General features: G+C 41.5%; 2 protein-coding genes and 1 long non-coding RNA gene across 4 annotated transcripts; 2 read left to right on the forward strand and 1 right to left on the reverse strand.

Moving 5' to 3' along the window:
- Positions 1–1148: 1148 nt before the first annotated feature.
- On the reverse strand, positions 1149–6576 carry LOC109483617 (UMP-CMP kinase-like). 2 transcript variants are annotated; one of them, XM_019786654.1, is made up of 8 exons: positions 6505–6558; positions 6300–6331; positions 4974–5112; positions 4247–4393; positions 3670–3807; positions 3159–3250; positions 2730–2826; positions 1149–2265 (listed from the first exon to the last, which is right to left on the reverse strand). In XM_019786654.1, exons 3-8 carry the CDS (start codon positions 5106–5108, stop codon positions 2230–2232), a joined length of 645 nt encoding a protein of 214 aa, XP_019642213.1. In that variant the 5' UTR covers positions 5109–5112; positions 6300–6331; positions 6505–6558; the 3' UTR covers positions 1149–2229. The 2 variants fall into 2 exon arrangements, with proteins under 2 accessions (XP_019642213.1, XP_019642214.1); XM_019786655.1 differs by lacking the exon at positions 6300–6331 and having other exon boundaries at positions 6505–6576.
- Positions 6577–6764: 188 nt separating this feature from the next.
- Positions 6765–19720, forward strand: LOC109483519 (SCL-interrupting locus protein-like). Its single transcript, XM_019786551.1, has 22 exons — positions 6765–6889; positions 7287–7416; positions 7727–7786; positions 7973–8023; positions 8208–8323; positions 9047–9168; positions 9458–9529; positions 9978–10225; positions 10919–11002; positions 11291–11377; positions 12539–12680; positions 13003–13112; positions 13415–13547; positions 13855–14384; positions 14748–15342; positions 15594–16219; positions 16583–16685; positions 16900–16986; positions 17288–17411; positions 17812–17935; positions 18445–18801; positions 19216–19720. The coding sequence occupies exons 2-22, from the start codon at positions 7316–7318 to the stop codon at positions 19718–19720; spliced, it is 4377 nt and encodes a 1458-aa protein (XP_019642110.1). The 5' UTR covers positions 6765–6889; positions 7287–7315.
- LOC109483612 lies at positions 16002–16944 on the forward strand. Its single transcript, XR_002141024.1, has 3 exons — positions 16002–16219; positions 16583–16685; positions 16900–16944. It is a non-coding gene; the product is annotated as an uncharacterized LOC109483612 (long non-coding RNA).
- Positions 19721–19796: the final 76 nt, after the last annotated feature.

Genomic DNA, 19796 nt, shown 5'->3' on the forward strand with positions numbered 1-19796 from the left:
AATCAGTGAACTAGTAATGACTTTATAGATTGAAATGATCCATGACTGCAATGTACACTTACTAGTGTTATAGAAGGGAACTGACGTTTTGGAAAGGATGAAGAAGCAGTAAACTATATTTGTCTGTCTGAATGTTAAACAGAAGCTTATGAAGGTGAGCTGTGTAAGCTGGGGAATGGAAAGTAACAGAAAGTGTCATTATCTGACTCCAACAACGTGAAAAATGTTGTTTGGCAGCCAGATTATGTATAATATTGTATAATGATATAATCTAGTTACCAATATTATTGTTTGAAGATAGATGGAGTAGAACATATTATTTTGATCATTCATTAGAATTAGGAAATTGTTTACAGATGGAAATGTATAACCAAGATGTTTTCATTTGTGTACATTTTTCTATTATTGTACCACATAACGTTATTATCTTACTTTTTTTTCCAAATATTCTTCACGTAAATTTTATGGTGGCCTTTAAAAGGTTAAAAAGCTATATTTGGTATTTATGAATAATCTTTGCTACGCTAGGGTATAGATTCTACTTAGAGTATACCTTTATATGATTGTTAGAAATTGTATATATTTATACATTGACGCTGGTATAGTGTAACATTTATAGGTCCGGTGTGCTTGCATATGGGCTATTCCATCTAAAAACTTGAAGGGGTGAAACAACAGAGATGAAGAAATCTAATTATAGATCTAGATGGAGTCAAAAATGTTTGTGAACACCCCTTTGAACTTTTTGAATGGTATAGTCGTGACTACTGATCGTTACTGCTCTTTGCCAATGTTCCTAGCTTGATGCCATGACATATGCATGTAAGGTATAGTTATAATATTCTATGTTTCCTGCTTTGTATACATTTGGTTCTGAATCAATAAAGATCCAGAAGGAAACCTTTGCAGTAGAAGTGGTCAGAGTTGAAAGTGTGGATGTACAGTTAAGTTTAAGTAGTTTAGATTCAGAAAAGCTTCCTCTTATATAATGGTATAATCAGCTACAGTAGTGCTGACAACAGACCACCCATTGATAAAGTGTTGGAGTGTTGGTATCTACAAAATGTATATGTCTCAGGATTCTTGAGCTCTCTGACATGGAATTCAAAACACACACAGACACACACGCACAAAAGACACTGAGAAAATTACTGAAACAGTTACCTAATTTCCAGGATGAAATTTTAATTCTTAGGTCCTCACAAAATCAGACAGTTGGCCGATGCTAAATAATCTTCAAGCGAACAATAAGTCACAATTTCTGCATGGCTAATTTTCATTGACTCTTTGCCGATTTTTTACTGGTTCAAATCTCTGAATTCTGCATTTTACTCTCCACAAAACCACCCATGATACAGTGTGTCACAATCATACACATAAAGTACTACTAACTTTTCTTATAGATGCTAGCCAGAGGTATTATGGGTCTCTCCTTACCCTAAAATTATCTTACCTACACCTACATGAGGCAGTGTTGTGATAGAGCAAAAATATCTGTTTGATAAATATTTCAGCTAACACGGTTCTAACTTTGTCACTACATAATTGCACAAGGGGATTGGGCAACAGAAAAGAACATTTGCACGATTAATAAAATTTTTAGATTTGAAGGGCTATTAAACTATAGGGAGAAAACAAAACAAATTGCACTAAGATCTTTTACACTAACCCATGCCTACAAGTCTTCAAGCCTTAATCAGCTTGGATTGTTTCAGTACCAATCCTTACTCCAATGCAAATTGGAGAGAGAACAAAATGTTTGTGTTAGGAATTTTGTTGTGTATATCAGCTATGGCTGGCTTTAGCACAATCATGATTCAATTATTTTTCATCTAAATGTCTTACCACATATTGAGGAATGTATTTCTTAAAAGGTTCCAGTAAAACAACAAAAAAGAGTAAGGCAGAATTATAACACATAATAGAAGTTCCTATGTATACCCCAAGCCTTGAATCACCATCATCATAACACTAAGTACTAATCTCTTATTGATAAATGATGATAACCACTACACCTGAAAGCTTTTCCCTCTAACACCCAAATCATCACCTAAAATAGCTGTTCATTTTCCCCTCCTAACTGCAAAATGAAAACTGCATACACCTTTATGATAAATTGTTGCCAAAACGATAGCTAAGTGTATGACATAGCACTGGTGTATTCGTCATAATCTTTGACATTTTTCATTGTGAATTTCTAATAAAATGTGTGACTGTTGTTGGTTATCATCAATCGCTGAACAACTTTTTCACCTCCGCAAAAATCTGTAAAATAGAATAGAAGACATTCAATAATCATTAGAGCTCAGCAGCAAAGGTTTCCAATATCTAATTCAATCTAGGATGAAACTTCTTTGTTTTAAGGTCTAACAGATCTATAGAGACAAGAAATATGCAATCCAAACATAGAGTAACTCTGTTTACTGTTAACAAAATCAGCAATCATACATATCTAGCACAATTGTATATCTAGCAAATACATCTAGGTGAACAAGGACTCGTCATCTTGCAGGAAGCCCTAAGACCACAACATTAAAACTTTCATATCCCCAAAGTATGACACTTCTGATATGTGGCTTTTCAAGACATTCTTGAAAAGGCCTTGATAACACTGTTTTTGGTTCTTCAAATGTGGTGATCTTAGCGTATCTCACAAGCATTACAAGAGTTGATGTTACAGCAAAATTGCTAACAAAAATAAATGCAAATAAACAACTCAAGACTCTGACCTCATCTTCCGTGCCTGCGGCGTCCACCGTCCTGACCAGGTTCAGTTTCTGGTAGTGGTCGATGATGGGCCGTGTGGAGTTGGTGTAGGTCGAAATTCTGGGGACAACAGACAACTTTCATTCACATTTATCCTAGCCTGGATGCAAGACTGTTTCCAGAACCTACACAGGCTAGTTCCTCAGCTCCAGGGCCAGCATGCCCCCAAGGAAATTATACCACATTCCCCTTCAGTTAGACATCAATCAATCTTCTTCAACATTCATTTTTGTGATCTTCTCTGAACAAGTTACAGTAAGTTCTTTCCTTGAGGGTATGTTGGCCCTGGAGCCTAAACATTTTGTCTGACCCTTACCCTTCCCTCATGACCTCAATGAAAAGCAGACTGTAGGCCGATTTGAGTTTCTCGTGAATAAAAAAATGGTTCCAACCTTTTCCTGAGGCTGTCCAGGTTGTCGTCTGACCTCTTGGCCCCGGCCTTGGCCTGTTGCTCACCTCTGTGCAGACAGCGCTGCACACACACCTGACAACACAGACACAACAGTGGTTACAAAGGAGATACATTGTACTTTTACCCATGAAAATCCAAGCATTTTAGTGAAGCGGTATCAACAGCATTGTTGGAACATTGGCATATCACTTGAGCTTCATAGGCATGCAGCAGTAGCTACAAATACATGTATATGATATATCACAAAGAACATATTTCTCCTAAGCCCTTCATATCTAACTCCATCTATTGTTTGAAGCTATCTGAAACTTACTTTTCTGTTACTCAGAGGTAGAATTATAACTGGTACTTTCTCTGTTAGATAAGGTAGAAACTCGCTAGCCTGACCATATCGTGCTTCTAGCAGCCCTGACACTGGCCAGAACCTGTAGTGAGGGGCTCCATACAGCCCTGAACAGTAATAGTTTGTGTTACACAGACTATAAACCCACCTCCTCGGAGCAGTCGAAGAAGAGGACAAACTTGAGGTTGGTTTTGTCCTGCATCCTGTCGTTCCAGCCCTGCAGGTTGTCCTCATTACGGGGGAAGCCGTCGATCAGGAACTTCGTACTGGCACTCTCCTTCATAGCCTGGGAGAAAGTTAGGACTGTTAAAAATAATTATATCTATAACAAGAGATTGTCACATGTTTGTTGCTAGTTGTGAGAAGTTTTACCTGCATGTTGGAAAGCTGTCTACAAACACCCAAGCTGCTGCTCCTGCTTGTATTTTTAACTCTTCTACATAAGACTGATGAAACCTTTCTGTCATCAGATTTGTAACTCTTGTTAATGTATTTCACATGTTGTATGTGAATTCGAGTCCATGACGTTTTGATGCTGAAAAGCACTACAACATCATATACTGCAACACTGCAACAAGAATACATTGCGAACATTTTATAGAAAGCTACTAACAGTCCAGTCTTTAGTTTTGATTATAACATAGCCATTCTATAAGGCTGATGATGATGATGGCTACAGGCACTATGCTGTGATTATTGATGATTATTGATTATAGCTAACCTACCCGTTCTATAAGGCTGATGGTGATGGCTACAGGCACGATGCTGCCATTCTTGATGTGAGTCTCGATGAGTTCTCCGTACTCTGACCCGGGGCTGTTCCGCTCTGCCCTCAGCAGGTCACCAGCCGACAGGTGGACATAACCAAACTCCTGTAGACACGGTGAAGCAAGCGGGGGTAGAGTTTTAACCATGAAAAAGCAAAGAATATATTCATTGACATCACATGAACATGAAAAGTTGCCTCTTTTACACTTGCTTAGGTAGGATCTAAGACTCTAAGACTAAGTACAGTATCTGCAATAGTACAATGAAAGAAGTTGCTGAAGTTTGAACAGGTTTGCACATTCTACATGTATTCTTGTGTTTGGATGAGGACAGCTGACCGTTACCATAACAACAGACTTAGGGTTCCTTAGATAAACAGACCCTGGATCAATACTAGTCCTCTCTCTTTACTCAACACCTCCTGTTATTGATCTGCTATTCTTCTAGTTTCCCTATAGTTCTGGAAGTAAAGTGAAAGTGTGGGGATATCACTACTAGAACAGAAGAAGAAAATCATTGACAGTGAAACCTCAATTGAATGTCAAACTTACAAATAAGATGGTTGGTTTCACAGCTTCTGTCATGATGAGTTTTATCCAAAATTTGCCCTACTTTAAACGTTAAAATAAGTTAAATACCAAGACGATAAACCGGCAAGGCCTTAGACTAGTTAGAGAAGTTCACCTTGACAATGTTGAGACTCTGCGTGCCCTTCCCTGCACCCGGTGGTCCCAGTACAAACACGATGGTCGGCTTCACAGCTTCTGTCATGATGAGTCGCCTCGCTACAGACACGGCCTGCCAGAACGTCACAATCATAGATCTGTGGCGAAGTGGGGATAATTTGAAATCAATTTAAGAAGAGCTTAACAACCCTAGCTTTTACAGCAGGCATGTTATGACCGTATTGCTTTTTTTCTGTTGATGATTAGTTACGAATAGACTTACTAAGTTAGAACAGGGCTCTGCTGCATGTATCTAAGCAATGGAATAATGATGCTGAACCACTTTGTTATGATCACAACAACACATTTTCAATTTTCAAATTTTGGCAATTTTGCTAAGATAAGAATTCATCAGAATTTGCTCGTTTGAGGCCTAAACCCACACTACGAAGAGCTACTGTGCACACCACCTTGCTCTATATCTAATGAGAGCCCTGTACTGTTTTCTGATTTATGTTCTGATGCCTCCTATTTTCTATAACGCACCATTATGATTTATAATCTGGCCATTAGTTTGTAATAAGCACAAATAATGGCACATCTAAAATTGAGATGCCTCCTAAAGTGGCTATGATGGCACGGCACCGTATTAGTGTTGCAGCAGTCAGATAATGACATATAATAGTTCACGGAAAAACCTAAACCTCAGGTAGGGTTTGGGGATGGAAGTGGAGCAAGGTTGGTGACAAAAAGGACTGAGGAGCTGTCCTTCTAAACCTTATTACAATTTACAAGCTCAGTGATCTGTAAATGGCACATTGTGTCCTTCGAGCAAGGTAAAGCATTTGAATACAGTTAAGTGCCTATTATAATTGCTAGAAGCAGATTGTGGTGCACTCTAAGAGAAGATCACCATGACAGCAACTCTTACATAACATTGGTAAGACTTATGAATTATTTACAAACCAGTTGTTAAGAACAACAAATCAAAGGCATAAAATCAATGTTGTAGTAGCTTTCTAAAGTGCAGAAATCTAGTTTGAATATACTTGATGTTCTACGATTAAAGAAATCTAACTCAGTAATGAAAGCCATGAACTGAAAATAAGAAAATATAAAACACTCCAACCCAGCACTCAAACTCAAATTTTATAACATATAGTTACTGCTAAAAAGTGAAAGTTCTGGGGTTAATAAAAAGGGAAAGGAACAACACATCAAGCAAGAAACAGAGCAATATCAATTCTTCACATCATTATGTTAGACACACGATCAAGAAAATCAATCCAAACTTGATTGTTGTCTTATCTTTTAAGGATAATTAAATGTCTGTCCATCACCACACCTTTGATTTACTGTGTCCACTGGGAGAAAAACCTGTGTGATCAAAGGGAAGAAACGTGAAAAATCGTCTTAAACCGTAAGAAACATCGTCCTAAATAGAAGTGTGAACGATCAAATGTCTTGGGAGAAAGTGAGGAGTGGTAAGGAGGCCAGTGAAAGTGAAGAAAGGGAGAAGAAACAGGTGAGAAGATAAGAAGCCAACTCACCTGCCAACATGTACAGATCAAATGCCGGCTTAGAGTGCAACCAACCGAAACAAAATGTGTTTCAAAATGTAATAAACGTGCGCCTTTATACAAAGAAATCTTACTTCTTTCATGTGAATATAACATATAGTAGTGTATTACGGTTGTTTGTTTGTTTGATATGCATAAGAATTGTTAAAAATAATGAAAACAAGAAATGTTGTTTACGTTTGGATGCCACCGATTGACCTTTGATCAGGAAGCCAAGTTTGCGGGGTCACTGCACATGCGTACTAGGACTGGCGGTTGAGCGCGAATTTTGACAGACTTTTGGACGATCTTTTGAAGAAACTTCGGCAAATTCAAATGTTTGACCAGATTTTGAGCAAAACCGTGCATTTTGAAGGTAAGGGGTACCTTATGTTGCTGTATCTATTGTCATATGGTGGTTAATTATCCCCAAAACTTATGTTTTTGAAGCAAAATTTATTATGTTGTTGAAGTTATAGCGCCCCCCTGCCCACTATGTAAATATTGTCTGGGCATCTTTGCAAGCTTTGTAAATTTGAATTACTAGTACCACAATCATCTTTGATTTCATGACTGTAATTTAGGATCGTGGCGTTTTGGTAAATCTTCTGTTGTCAACTTTGATGACAAATTATGGTGGTTTTCAGAAAAAATCTGTTAATGGCAAAAAAATCAACAACAGCAAGACAGTATGAGTATGAAAATTGCCCCTATTTTATAAATTTCACGATTTATAACGATCTGTCTTAATTAATTGTAATATTCTACCTCAGGATCAGAGTGAGTTTATCCGAGGCCCAACATGAGTGTTCGTGTGGACATGAGTAAGATGCCGGCACATGTCAGGGACTCGGCTTATTTTGTGTCCAAAGGCAACAGTTCAGGGCAGAAAGGAAGAAAAAGGTAAGAAAGTCACTTCAATGGCTACGGACTTTCACCACACACACGTTAAAGAACCCACCACACCTTTGGAAAAAGAGTAGGGGCATGCCCCGTGTGCGATGGTACAAATTCTACAATCTGGAGTCTTGCCAAGAATTGTCATTCGATCAGTATGATGATCGTGGGCATTAAATGAAAGACAAGACTTGTCTGTGGGTGAATTCAAAATTGACTTTTTATCTTGTACTTGCAAATTATAGCTGTGTACTTTGTTTATTGCAAATATCACAAAGGACAGTGGTAGGGAACTTACATATTGTCTTGTTTTCAGGTCTACAGAAAACACAGGGATTGTACCACTGAGTTTTCCTGCAACAAGGGCTGTGTTATGGTATGTTAAGATGTGTAGTTTGAAACAAGATAAAAAGTTTTTCTAAATACTAGGGAGTAAATTTGGCCTAAAGAGTGTGTGCACATGTTGGATCATTCAAAGGTATATTGTTTTTGACAGGAGCTATGCTGGAATTTACAATGTTAGTTACATGATTAGACATTTGTTTTCAACTCATTCATGCAGGAGCCGAACCCCAACAGGAACCCCCTCCACACTCCATCTGACCCACTACAGGTGAGTTGTGACTATACTTACTTTAAGACAATTAAACAACGGCACGTCTAAGCTTCAATTTGAACAAAAAAAGAAGTGATATAGTGAAAACTATATGGGTAAATACATGCAGTGATGGCTATATTTGTTATGCAGTAGTTTCTTCCCTGAAAATGATTTAAGATAATATTGATGTGTATTTCAGGAACTGCCAAGTTCTGGTGCTTGAGAAGACCCTGCGACTTGCCCAGAGACATGCTCTACAGGCAGAGAACAGTCCCTTCTCATGTTTCCTCATCGGCAGTGCTGTGGTCGACTCAGGTACACAGTCTCTGTGGAATATGTTGCCTCAGACAATGTTAAGATGTAGCCTTACCTGGTCTGGTTTCCAAACCTATGATAGCTCCCGAGTCCTACATTGTACATCCTCTCCGCAAATGAGAGGTTGTAGGACTCGGGAGCTATCATAGGCTTGGAAACCAGGCTAGTTAAAATGTACAAACAACATTCTTTTTAGCTTTTAATTATGTGGCTCTCCTATCATTTATCATGTCTGTCATTGTCAGCTCTTTCTTCTACCTTTGTTGACAAGCAAAATGTTAGCCTGGATACCAAACCCATAGCACACAAGGCTTTAGTAAAGTTATCCTCTCACACTGGATAACTTTAGGCCTAGTGTGCTATGGGTTTGGAATCCAAGCTAGCAAACTGTTTTTGTGCAACAAATGTAGCAGCCACACACTGAGATTTCACAATTCACACTACATATTACATATAGCTGGTGTGTTTTGCCAAGGGGCGGTTATACCAGTTATACAGATACAGAAGCTGGTGTGTTATGCTAAAGGATGGTTATACCAGCTATATAGATACAGAAGCTGGTGTGTTATGCCGAAGGGCGGTTATACCGGCTATATAGATACAGAAGCTGTTGTGTTGCGCCGAAGGGCGGTTATACTGGCTATACAGATACAGATAGTGAGATACAGACAGATATATTACGTGTTTTCTTAGCTATATCTTTTCTCCTTATTCCATTGACAGATGAGGAGGGAGTGACTGTAACGTTGGACAGGTTTGATCCAGGCAGGAGTGTACCAGGCAGGACAGAGAGGATCCCGACAGCCTCACTGCTGGGGGACCATGTGGTGCAAACTGCCATCACGGTGAGTTTACTTTTCAATGGTTTGGCAGACAGCTTATCAAATGATCTGGTTTGTCTGAAGTTGAAAGTTTAAAGGGTGAAGTCCTTCCCGCACCACGTGGTACATGATAGGTGCCACACAGTTCTGCAATCACTACAGCAGGAGGCTAATTCACTGGTAGAGGTGTGTGTTTTGTCCAAAAGCTGCACCAAATTATATTTGATTCCAAAGTTTTCAGACATTTTGTGTTTTTGTATACAAATATTTTATAAACCCAAACTTTTTTGTAACTCTGTATTTTTCTGCCCAGCTAACAAAAAGGGCTCCAGGCTCAGAAGCATCAGTCACCAGTTCGAAGGAGATCTTTACCAAGACACTGCAGGTAAATGTGTACATAGTACTGTAGTAAACAAATACATACATTATAAGTTGCAGGCATCCTCAGTCTATGTCATGAAACAATGGTTGTGCTCTGAACGTTTTAATGGGTGTGGGCAGTTTCTAAAGTGACTGTATCCATAATAAAGTTGAATCAAACCAAAGTGATGGAAAGGGCAGACAGATTCAAAACCTGGTAAATTCTGTGAACTGACACTACAATCTAGTTGTAATAAGCTATAAGGATCGTACTGTTTTCTCAGATGATGGTAGACAGAACTCTGGAGTTTTTTAACTGGTATGTACAGTGTCAGAAGTACCTGTATCCATAGTTAAGTTGTATGAAACCAAAATAATGCAAACTGTAGATTCAAAGCAGGTCAATCCTATGAACAAACCTGATGTTGTCATTCTGTAGACAATTTCTGAACTGTTAATTCTTTATCTCTCAGTCCCTCCACCACCACTGCTGCAGTAAGGACCCAGTGGACATCTCCAACTCCCTGGCCCTTCATGCTCACATCTACGTACAGGACGAGGGAGACGCCATGACCTTTGACCTCCACTTGTCGGCTGTCTCCATGGCGACGTGTTTTGAGGCCACGCCCGTGACCCCCGTGCCCATCATCCCGACAGCGCTGGCCCGTAACCTGGCCGGACCGCTCAACCTAAGCGAGGTGCAGGGGGCACCCAAATCTGGGTAAGGAGTCCAAACATAAGCAGTGTACAAAATACTTTTTTAAACCAGGTTGCCCAGTGGGCAACCTACCGCAAAAATTAGGTTGCCCATCAGAATTTTAGGTTGCCCCACCTATAAGTTACTACTTTCCTCAAATTGAGTAATGTTACATACATAAGCCTTTGACAATATATCTAACAGCCTTTAGTTAACTGATACTATCCAGATACAGTGGTGCAAGTCAAGTGGGCATGGTTGTGGGGGGGGGGGCATTCTTAAAATTCAGGTAGCACACTGGGCTACCTAAGTTAAAAAATAGGTTGCCCCAAGTAAAATTTGGTTGCCCAGGGCAACTGGGCAACCAGGTATTTTGCACGCTGATAAGGGATCAAATTGACAAGAGAACTGCCAATTTCTAATAAAGTAGAGGACAAACAATTTTCTCTATCACGTTGGTTGAATGCCCAGGAGGTTTGCTTTGTGAGAGAATCACTTGAAAACTTACTGATAATATTATATACTAGTATATATTTCCTCAATTTTGGGATGGTACTTTTTGTAGATCAAATGTGACCCACGATCAAAATTGTGCCAGTACACATCTTCTTTCCAGTTGCAATATAAGGCAAAATACAGCTGAGGTTTGATATTTATGTGCTCTCCACATGCATTGCCTTGTACTAAGATATCCCTGCCTGGCCAATTATTTCCCAGGTTCCTGACCATGGACCAGACCAGGAAGCTGCTCCTCCTGTTGGAGTCTGACCCCAAGATATACAGTCTCCCATTGGTCGGCATGTAAGTTCTTACTGTTCATACTGTCTGAATGATGAATGGTATATAATGTGTTACTGCTACATATGGCTTAATATACCTGTTGTAGTGTCTAGAAATGACAACCTCACAATACGTGTATTAAGGAATGATCAAAAAATTTTGAATTGTCAAGAATGTATTTTTCACCTCATGTGTATGTTTTGGGCTTCAGCAAATTTAGGTGCCATTGAACAATACAGCTTGTGGCTGACAGATGCAAGTGGACCATGTACATTTGTTTTTCTAACTTCCTCCTGCACTTTTTTCCAGCTGGGTGTGTGGTCCAGTGAACATCCACAGTCCCCACGTCTGGGCCTGCTGCCTCAGATATATGTACAACACTAACATACAGGACAGGTAGGGAGAAAGTTCATATTGAAGCTGGCCAGGAAACTTTAGAATTTAGAATACTACAAGAATAGTTCACATGTACATTTGAAGAGAAGTATGTGCGTGTGCTGTTCTCTTGTAGCCTGGGTACCATCCCCAGTAGTATATTCGCAAACTCTATAACTGGGTCTGGACTTGCACACATATAAAACGATTGGTCATGACGTCACGTAATGAGCTAGCCCGAGCAGCGGGGCTTCATTTGATTGGCTGAGCCTCAGAGGCGATGGCCAATGGCGCGCCTGCATTATTCAAGTGATGTTTGTTGTTTTGTAAACACAGATCTTCGCGCGAGTGTTCCTTTTCTCGGTGCGTTCTTTTTTTTTTACCGGTAGGACGCCCAAAACATCACGAACGAAATTATTCAATGCATCTTTTTGCTCATTTTTGAGCGACGATATTCCGTCTAAATCGTCCAAAACGGACGTGATTGCGAGGTCAACATCAACCTCCGTGAGCTGAGCGGCTTGTGCGTCAGCCATGTTGATGATTTATCGCGGAAAGACTGACTACGGCTATATCATGTGCGCTTTAGCGTTCGGTTCGCCGTCGGACATGTTGATGATAAGGCGTTCGGACGTTCGAACGGACGCTAACGTCGCCGTTCGGACGTCCGAACGGCCCTTACCTAATATGTACATACCCCAAAAAGGGCTTAGACGAGTAGGACCAATCAGCGCGCTCGTTCAAAATCTGAACGAATATTCAGACTCCAGACGCTACATATGTGTGCAAGTCCAGACCCAGTTATAGAGTTTGCGAATATACTACTGGGGATGGTACCCAGGCTAGTTCTCTTGGACAACTCTTAGTGAATTTCTGCAAATGAAAAACTTGCAGATTAATACATGTAAATTATGTTGTAACATTACCCATGTACGTATGTACTTGGATACTTGTACTCCATCTCTCTCTATCCGGTTTATCATCTGTCGTTCCCCACATTCCTAGGGTTAGACATGCTTGCACTCTGATGCTGGGGCTTGATCGATGGCAGCCTGCCACTTGCCTCTGTCCTGTTGTTAATGGGCACAGCAAATATCAATACCCCTGTTACTAGTGGGTTAGAGTCTCAGCAACTTCACCGGCATTGTACTGTTAAACAAACCCCCCTGTTCCCCCCTCCAGAGTGTACACCCCCCTGCAGGGGTTCCTGGTGGTGCTGTACTCCCCCACTCACTCCCAGCCTGAGTTCTACGACTGCAGGACTAAAGACGGCGTCATGAACTTCAACCTCTACAACTGCTTTGAAACACTGCATGTGTTGAAGGTAATCTCTCTATCTATTGCAGTTGGAAAGGTTGAGTAGCATCATTTGCACTGGAAAATGTTGCTGAATGAAAGCACTAAAGGTTTAGTATAGCCAGTGCCACTGAGTTGTAGTACTTGTACTCCATCAGACATTTAATTGAATGTCAATTTTATCTCTTGAACTTACCCGAAAGCCAGGACTTTTACTTAGGACTCATCGCAATGATAAAAACTCTTAAACACTCTTCAGAATTTAGATGTTATTCCACCAATTCATTCATTATTAAAATTGCTTATTTTTTGTATATTTGATTTTATGAACATTTGAATTGTTGATACAGGATGCGGAGAAGATGGACAAGCGTCCGCTGCATCTGGAGTTGGTGCCTGCAGAGGACGGGCAGAACTTTGCACTCTTTCAACAGGCACTAAACGATATGGACCCCATAGAGTGAGTTATCAACATATACCTTTTATAGTGCATGCCTTTATTCGATTCACTTCAATCTGTTCAATAAGTGATTAAGCTTATTAGCTAAACACTGAACTATTGTAGAATTTTGGTCTATCCATTGCGAAAAGGAAATGCAAAACATAATACAATGTATTCTTTTATGGTGGAAATTGTTTAAAATTACAAGCTGATTTTACCTGTATGTCAATTACATATTCGAGGAATATAAATCTGTCTGGTGAGAGATTGATACGTTACATAAATGCTCAACCTTCAACATTATCATACCATGTTCATAGATGTCCGACCGCCATGTCACCTGATTCTGCCATGAAGAGGATGTTCCCTGGGGAGGACAGTAACCATGGTAACAGTCACCATGACAGCCCAGTGCCACGCCCCTCTCCCTCTCCTCATCCCCTCTCAGGAAAGGTAGGGATGTTTCCTTGTTTCATCATCATTAAAGTTTTGTGTTTTTGTCCTCAAGACCGAACAAGGGCTGATAATTCAGATCAACTGAGATATTAATTTTGCAATAGATAATTAATTCTGTTATCTGATTCTGATAAAGACAGTGTTTATATATCACTAATATGGAACTGAACAAAGTAACTGTTTGCAGTGTACTTGATAAGTAGGAATTCCATCTACAAATCTTCTATCAAAACAGAACTTTAAGCAGTTATGTTGATAAGAATGAAACTTGATTGTGACTTTTTCTTGTTTCTCCTCCCTCTAGTCTCCAGTGGTGCAGCCTTTGGTACCAGAGCTGTCCATGGTCTTTGACAGCTTCTGCGAACTTCTTCCCCAGAACGTCAACAAGCTGAACGACTCCCTCCTGGGCAAAGAGAACCAAACCGTGAACCAGGGAGGAGGCAAGCACGTCCACTTCGCTCCCTCCAACACTGCATCGCCAAAGGGTGTGACATCTCCACACACACATGCTTCTCCACAAGGGAGACAACCACTGAGGAACTACAACTACCAGACACCGCCTCAGGATGGCAACCAAACAGACCAAAAACAGCACAGTGGTGGAAACCACCCACACCAGTCTTCAAACTCCAAGCAATACAGTAGTAAACAGCCTTCCTCTAACATCCACACAGCAGATGCTCACGACCAAGGCAAGGGTGCACCACATCATCCACATGGCAATGTCCCTACTCATAGGCACACAGCTCCAGCCAACCCACCCAGGGGTTACGCACCACCCTATAACCCATCTGCAGCAAACCCACACATGCCGCAGCTACAGCAGCAACAGAGGTTTGTGCCACAGCCTGACTGCAGCAGACATCCACTGCCATTGCCTGCAGGACTGAGGCAGCAGTCTTATCCACCAGGTCCAAGGCTGGTCCAGTCATATGGTCATCCAGTGGGGTCTACTCAGGCCTGGAATGGTGTCCAGACTGGTCGCATGCCTCAAAATGGTCAAATGGCTCAGAATGGTCAAATTCCACCAAATGGTCAAATGCCCCAGAATGGTCAACTGCCTCAAAATGGTCAAAGGCCTCAAAATGGTCAAATGCTTTGGAATCATCAAATGCCTCAGAATGGTCCAATGCCTAGGGTTGGCCCTCCAAGACAAGACATGGGCCCGAGACACAAGCCTCCTCCCCAACCTTACAGCATGCCCCCATCCCATCCCTCACACGTGCAGCAAACACAGAACGGAGACCAACACTGGCAGCCACGACCTCCAGCCTACCCCCCTCAACAACCCTGGCAGCCATCAGCGAATTACAACCACCGGGCCCCTCAAAACAACACCTATCAACCAGCATCACAACCGTATAGTCAACAAACACTTCAAGGAGCACAACCACCTCACCCAGGGATCTTAAAGAATCCTCAACAGAAACCTGTAAAGTCACAGAGGTCAAAGAAAAGGAATTCTTCCCACGGAACACCACCAGAAGGTCATCACCATGGAAACAGTGGTCATCACCACGGTAACAGGCGTCCTCCACAGGCTGTCCACTTCACACCCACCCCACATCAAATGGAAGGTTCCAATTCAGCGGCCAATCAGCAGCGAGAGAGCGATGACGAGCCCCTGTCACCAGCCAATCAGAGCGAAGGATACCACAGTGCCCTGCTGGAGCAGTCAGATGTGGCAGCCAATCAGGAGGAGAGTTGTGGGCATGCCCAGTCTGGGATGAGCCCAGATGCTTACAAACTGCTGATGCAGCAAGATGCACAACTCAAGATGCTGATGGCTCAGGTATAATTTAAAATTATGTGTGAATTAATAACAATGTCTTCTTTACTAGGATTTATAATTTACAGGAAAATGTTTCAAAGAAAGTTCAATGAACAAAGTAAATGGTATTTTTTAAATCTGTATTAGTATAGCTGGTATAACTACCCTGTGGTCTTGTTGCTGTCTATTTTCTCAAGCAAGAATGATGACAGTGTCCATGCGTCTTTCTGACATCTTGTGCTCAAACTAAATTGATTCTCTCGTATCCACAGATACAGCGTCTCCTTGGAGCACAGACCCCCAGTGGGGGCGCAGAGCAGGAAGGAAAAGCTCCATCATCCATCCCTTCACCCACTTTCAATCATCAGGCCCCGCCCACCAATCCTAATCCTTCAGCCAATCAGGGAACACAGATGCATGATGGCAGCAACTCTGTTGACACTGAAGTAAATACAGCCAGTGTAGCTTGCTCTTCTGAAGTCTCACACACTGAAAAAAGGACTGCATCTATCGCGATCAACACTGGGACCAGTCTGTACTGGGGTGATGCAAGTTCAGAGGTCACCTCCCAAGAACAAGCCAATCAAGAAGCTCTGCATATGTCATGTGACATACAAGACAGTAGTGCTCATGAAACAGTTACTGGTGAAACATCACCCAAATCACCAGATGAGCTGGTAGCCAATGAGAGGAGTGGATACACATCACATGATCATGATGGAACCAATGAGCGGAGTGTAGGCACATCACATGACCACGAGGGAACCAATCAGCAAGGCTCCTTTGGCGTGGACCTGAACCAGCTGCCTGTAGAACAAGAAGCAGGTCCTCAGAGCAGTATGGTCTCCTCTCTTCAGGCGGTCGACATCGAGAGTTACGCTGGCAGCACTCCCTCAAGGTCTGGTAGATTTCCTTGTAGTTGTAGTTTTTATGACTAAATTAAGGGAACAACAAAATACAGTTTTGCAACTCAGAACTTTCTTACTTTAGGTATTCCTACTGTGAGTGATAGGTCTAAATTAGATTAGACAGAAAAGGAAAAGACAGAAAAGGAAAAGGTCTTGAAGCTAAATCCATGTACATGTAAATATCAGAAACTTATGTTCTTAAATGAGATTGTAATGTTTCTAAAAACATTTCTTACTTTCCCTTTACCTCTTTCTTTGTTGTACTGCAGATACACACAAATAATGAATATTATCCTACATATCTCACCACAATACTTAAGTTGGTTTTAACTTGCAGATCCTATTTGTTTCAGATCTCCACTTGACAGTGAAGCAAACCACCGGACCAGTCTGGGCCAGATGTTCCAGAGCCCAGTGCTGGGGGAGAGTGCCAGTATGTGTGTGCAACAACAACAGGTATGTAGGCTTTGGTATTTCTGTTTGTATCACATAACCAGTGCCAACATACTAGTTTTGTACTCAAGTAGTACAGTTGTAGTAAGTGCAAGGTTCATGATACCTGACTGGTTGACTGAACCAGGCTGCTCTAAGATGCTGGTAATTTTATGGATTTGGGACTCCTATCACATTCATCATCTTTTCTATCGTACATTGTTTTTTCTATGTACAGATGGAAGGTGGAGAAGAAGAGGAGGAGGAGAGATCAAACAATCCGACATCGTTCAGGGATGAAGAGCATTTCTACCAGCAGATACTGGTAAGTTATCATATCACATGAAAATTGCCAAAATTTTAAGAGTGGTTCTTTAGTGGATGTACCAACTACAAAGTGAAATTTCAGTGTAAGATAACAAGCTGCATGTCTGCAAACCTGGTGTGTTATGCAGAAGAGTGATTATACCGGCTATACACATGTGGTTAGGGCTTGATTGACTTACACTTTTACTCAGAAGTTTTTACTACAGATAGTGATCATAAGGAAGAGGCATTAATAAGAAAAATATACATCATGTACACATGTACACGTCATTGACAGACACACGTTTTTACATCCACAGGGCCAGGTGAACCAGCTCCTCCACAACAGTTCCCCTGAAGCACAAGGCCCGCAGAAGGAACCCCGCCTGTCTCTGCCTGCACATCCCTCCATCTCACCCCCTCCCAAACCCAGGAGATTGTCTGGTCAGTGTTCATGTTCTGTTTTTTTTTTTAATTCAACTTATACATTTTGTATTTAGAAACTCAGGGATTAGAACCCTCAACCCTCCAATGAACAAGGCAGTGTTACTTACCATTGAATCACCTAACACTTTGACATTTCTGGCAGCTTACTTGGACTAGGTTCACTCTCTCTCTCTAACAGTTCCAATTGGCAGTCTGGCAAACTGCATAATTTTCTATTAGACTCTTATCTTTAGTACATACAGATGACATGAAATGATTGACTTGAAATGTCAGAAGTAGTCTTTGTTTGATCTTCAAAACATCTGGGTAGCCCTGCAACAATTCGTTGATTTCCAAGGGGGCCAGAAAGCATAAAACGTATGAAATCTTCACATCGATCAGCATGATCTATTTACAGAGAGTGCTCTGTGGGAGAAAGAACACCAGCGGGTTGTCAAGGCAACCAGACGACAGCTGAAGCGGATGGGAGCAGTGGTGGAGGAGGAACATCAGCACTCCAGAAAACACACGGACCATCAAAGGTACATCATCTTCAGTTCCATGTGGAACGGTAAAGCTGTCCTCCAACTCGAAGATTGGACTCACTAGAATTTCAACTGACTTCAGCTAACTGAGTGATAGATATCAGTAATTAGTAGAGTGGATTTATTCCTCAAGCTAACCGACATCTAGCATTGCAGTCGCATCTCGGTAAGACATCTGGAGCTGCATAGTTGATGACTTCAGCTCAGATAGCTGTAAAAGACTGAGTGAGTAAGTCAGAAGTTCTGGTGAGTCCAATCTTTGCATTTAAGAACAGTAAAACTTTTCCACCTGTATTTTAACAACTTAGGTTACCTGGTGAACTTTCTTGCTAGCATTTTCTACTTCCTGAAGACGAACACTCTATTCCAGCTCTTAAGCTCTTAAGCTGGATAGTGAGTGAATGAGTGTTTGAGGCTTACTATGGCATTGGAACACTGTTTTATTTGACCTAGTGCAGATTGTGATCTTCTTGCATACCGGTATATCTTTTCTCTGCCTATCCCAGGCCTTCAGCTGCCTTCCCTAGTGCAGAATTCATCCCCAAAATCAACTACATCTCGCTCTCTGAGATGGCTCTGGAAGGCGCCGGCACCGATCTCAGCTTCGAGGCAAACGCCATCGCCATGAAGTACCTCTCAGACGACCAGCTCTCCAACCTGCCAATCACTCCCAGTTGCCATGGCAACCAGGCTCCTCCACCAATCAGATCCACGGCTGCGAACCAGTCGTTGCTAAGGGGCATGTTCAGGGGGAGGGGCATGAGGGGTAGGACCAGTTTTGAAGTGACTCCTGTGAATATGTCCATGGCCACTTGGAAATACATGAGAAGGTACGTCCTGCAATTTCATGGAGGAACATCAATGTCTAACACTTGTTGTGTGTGCTATGCTCTTAGATCATATGATGCCATTTCTTTTCGATACTACCAAATTAGTACCAATGTCTTTTTGTCGTATCTTTTGGGTATCTTTTTTGTTGTATCTTCAGGAATCTGGGAAAGAAAAATTTTTATCCCTCCTTACATTTGTATCAAATTTCCTTCCAGTACTGCCTAATAAAATGTCTAACCAAGTAGCTTAGCAGCTTCTTGATCTGAATTCTAACAGTACATTTTTATCTTTTCTATGGTATAGATGAACAGATCAAATATTGCATGTTCTTTTCCCTGATATGCACTGTACTAGTATTACCTGAATACATCTACCAATGCATAATCTTGTCAGAGGTATGGACTGATGTAAAAGATCTCAGATACCAATTGTCATTTCTTCACCAGATATGGACTGATAGAGGAAGAGGATGAGGAAACCAGTCAGGTGTTCAGCCCTCCTAAAGACGTCACCTCGAGTCGATCCTACTCCAGCTCTGAGAGTGACCAGGACGAGGAAGAACAACACTCCTCAAGGAACACACAAGGGCGTAGAAGTGAAGTGGAAGAGGCGTCTCAAGGAAGGGCAAGAAACGGGTCCAAGGAATGCAGCTGTTGCTCAGGATCCAGCCATGGTTCAAGTAGAAGAAGTGGAAACCTGAGGGACAACATGGCACAGAGCGAAGAGCCGATCGTGGTCTTTCCTGAGAAATTCAAGGGTGCATCAAGACGACAGTCTTCTTCTTCACACTCACAGTTTGAAGATGAAGAAGGCTCAAGGGTGTCCAGAGGTTCCTCAGAAATTGGAGGCGCAGATCGTGAAAGAAGAGGAAGAAGTTCAAGGGAAGGAGGTGGAGAGACAAGTAATATACTTGATCTTGGGAAGCTGAGGCAGATGCCTAAACTTCTGTAGATGAATCTTGTCTTGTTGAAACAACAGACTGTTTACTGAGGTTGTCCAAAGTTAAAGAGTTCAAACCCAATGTAAA

The sequence above is a fragment of the Branchiostoma belcheri genome, unplaced genomic scaffold (assembly GCF_001625305.1).
Source record: "Branchiostoma belcheri isolate BF01 breed outbred unplaced genomic scaffold, Haploidv18h27 scaffold65, whole genome shotgun sequence".
Lineage (NCBI taxonomy): Eukaryota > Metazoa > Chordata > Leptocardii > Amphioxiformes > Branchiostomatidae > Branchiostoma > Branchiostoma belcheri.

Coding starts and splice junctions, on each gene's coding strand:
- LOC109483617 (XM_019786655.1), bottom strand. CDS start 5,108: ATGATTGTGACGTTCTGGCAGGCCGTGTCTGTAGCGAGGCGACTCATC. Junction 4,394..4,973: donor AGAGTCTCAACATTGTCAAG/GTGAACTTCTCT, acceptor CCGTGTCTACAG/GAGTTTGGTTATGTCCACCT. Junction 2,827..3,158: donor CTGGACAGCCTCAGGAAAAG/GTTGGAACCATT, acceptor TGTTGTCCCCAG/AATTTCGACCTACACCAACT.
- LOC109483519 (XM_019786551.1), top strand. CDS start 7,316: ATGAGTGTTCGTGTGGACATGAGTAAGATGCCGGCACATGTCAGGGAC. Junction 8,324..9,046: donor CAGTGCTGTGGTCGACTCAG/GTACACAGTCTC, acceptor TTCCATTGACAG/ATGAGGAGGGAGTGACTGTA. Junction 18,802..19,215: donor TTTCATGGAGGAACATCAAT/GTCTAACACTTG, acceptor TTTCTTCACCAG/ATATGGACTGATAGAGGAAG.